The sequence below is a fragment of the Rhinolophus sinicus genome, chromosome 14 (genome assembly GCF_057876585.1).
Source record: "Rhinolophus sinicus isolate RSI-liver-muscle chromosome 14, RSI-T2T, whole genome shotgun sequence".
NCBI classification, from domain to species: Eukaryota; Metazoa; Chordata; class Mammalia; order Chiroptera; family Rhinolophidae; genus Rhinolophus; species Rhinolophus sinicus.
This window is the reverse complement of record NC_142514.1, coordinates 77,134,044-77,136,465: the sequence shown is the minus strand read 5'-3', so window position 1 is coordinate 77,136,465 and position 2,422 is coordinate 77,134,044. Positions and strand designations below refer to the sequence as shown.

Below are 2,422 nucleotides of genomic sequence, written 5' to 3'. Positions count from 1 at the left end.
ACACCTGAAACTAATATAATATTGTACGTTAGCTATATTCTTAATAAAATTCTTTTGAAAACATGCACAACTTACAATGAACTGGCTATTCCACCTGAAATTTCCATTCATCAATTGCATCATTAAGCAGGCATTATCTTAGTCAAGACTATACTTCAACTTAAGAAGTATTTCAGTGTTTACCCATGGCCTAAATGCTGACTTAGGATCAAGGGAAGTATTTTTTGAGTATACAGTGTTTGCAACACATGGGACAAATTTAAATTGCACAGAGAAAAACCCCATCACAAAAGTACTTCAGGTTACCACTGATTATAAAAAGGCTGGCAAAATCATTTTTATCATGAACCGATTGTGGTGACTCTGTATTAACACAAACATGTAACAGGTATATCATCTAACCCTCTAAACTAGTATAAATGTAGTGTGTTCTGCAGTTTAGAACTTACACTAACACAGGCCTTAACCAACCAAGTACTATTTCCTGAGTGCCTACAGTGGGGGAGATACAGGTACTAAACGACATATTTACCTTCTGAATGAGAAGTTCAACTGTTTTTCTTATTCAGGTAACTCAGGGTCCATAGTAACTCCATCCAATGCACCATCAGGGAAGTTGCAAGTTTAACTAAGCTGATGCTCACCACAAAACCCTTTTTCTTTTGAACTCTCTATAAAGTCTCCTTTCTCTGTGCATCCAACTAAAATAAATGGTTCCTTGTAAATAGTGTACACTTAGCAACGATATACATTCACATTTTTTCCTCTCAACTTATTTAAGAGCAAGTGATCTTGGCTAAGTCACTTCAGTTCTCTGGGTCTGTTTTTCATCTCTAAAATGGGATTAATAATAGACATTACCTCATTAGGTATCTGTTAAGGATTAAACGAGCTAATATTTTCAAATTCATTAGCAAAGGGAATACATAATACATGGTAATTTCATTATTATTCTTTAATAATTGCCAACCTTTGAAAGTCTGTTAGCCAGTTATAATGATCCCTATTGGGTAGATGAAATTAATTTATCCAGTTATACAATTCATTAGTGGCAGCTCCAGGGTTTCTGATTCCAAGTTCCAGGGCCCACACCACTCCCATCACCCCCAGTCAACCTTATAGACTTTTACAGAATGGGCTGCACTATCCAGCACAAGAAGAGAATTCTCCTTGGTGAAGGTCAGTGCCACAGGATGGGAAAGCCCATGGGTGATAATGGGTTTCAATACTGGAAACTCCTCAGGTTTCCCTAAGCATAGGACAGCCTGACTGGAAGTATCAGCGACAATCACATTCCCCTGGTGATCGAAGGTCACAGCAGAAGCAGTGATTTTGGAGGGGAAGAAGAGGCTAAGCCCAAAGGTATCCACCTGGCCGATGAGCTGCATACTTGCGCTGAACACCTTCACCGTGGTGCTGCAGACCCCAGTCCCCAGGGCCAGGGGGCGCACTAGGACCGCAATGGCCCCGGTGAGCCAGGACACCGCCACACACCGCGGACTGCACAGATGGGCTTGCAACCTTTCCGTTCTCCGGAGGACCCCTTCCAGAAAGTCCACTTCTAGAAGGTGCAAGGACCCTGCCTCCGCATCAGTCACTAAGACCCCATTCTGAGAGGTGATATCCACACCCCAAGGCAAGGAGAACTGGCCTCCAATGATAAGCTTGACCTGGCCAAAAAAATCAAACACTTTGATGGAGCGGTCGCCGGCGTCGGTGACAACCACATGGCAGTCGTTGGTGACGGTGACATCAAGTGGGTACTTAATGTCCTGAGCAGCGTCACCCTTCTCTCCAAACTGATGAGCACATCCTCCCCCGGAATCAAAGATCTTGACCCGCCTCTCGCCGTCGTGCACCACCACTACCCGTCCCGTCTTGGGACACAGCGCCAGACCAGTGGGGTTGACCAGGGTTCCCCAGCCGCCGAAGGCGTGGTGGCAGATGAGGGTCCCGGGGCCGCAGGGGGCGGAGCGGTGGGCAGCCGGGGCTGGGCGAAGCGCGGAGCCCAGGAGCTCCAGGAGGTGCAGCACTGGCAGGCAGTCGCTGGTGTCGCAGCCGCGGCAGGCCCTCCGGCAGAATGGGCACTCGAGGGCCAGCGTCCGCGGGTGCGCCAAGGCGGCCACGCAGGCCAGGCAGACCACGTGGCCGCAGGGCAGGTTGCGTGGGCGCCGCTGCTGGCGGTGACCGAACCTCTCAAAGCACACCTTGCACTCCAGCAAGCTGGTCTCGGCCTCGCGCACGAGCTCCCGCAGCGCCGGTTCGCTCCCGGAGGTCTCGGCACCCATCGCGCCGCCCCAGGTACTCCCGCCGCGCAGCCAAGCCAGTCGGGCTGGTCACCGCCTCCCGGTCGCCCTAGGTCACGGTCACGCGCCGGGGCGCGAGTCCTGACGTAGACCGCGACTGGACGCTAGGCTGCCAC

At 50.2% G+C, this 2,422-nt stretch overlaps 1 protein-coding gene across 1 annotated transcript; it reads right to left on the bottom strand.

The window, feature by feature from the left end:
• Window positions 1–932: 932 nt before the first annotated feature.
• On the bottom strand, window positions 933–2,422 carry NHLRC1 (NHL repeat containing E3 ubiquitin protein ligase 1). Its single transcript, XM_019734253.3, has one exon. It carries the CDS (start codon window positions 2,286–2,288, stop codon window positions 1,101–1,103), a length of 1,188 nt encoding a protein of 395 aa, XP_019589812.2. The 5' UTR covers window positions 2,289–2,422; the 3' UTR covers window positions 933–1,100.

Bases quoted from the DNA above. Each gene is read 5' to 3' on its own strand.
- NHLRC1 (XM_019734253.3), bottom strand. From the start codon at position 2,288: ATGGGTGCCGAGACCTCCGGGAGCGAACCGGCGCTGCGGGAGCTCGTG.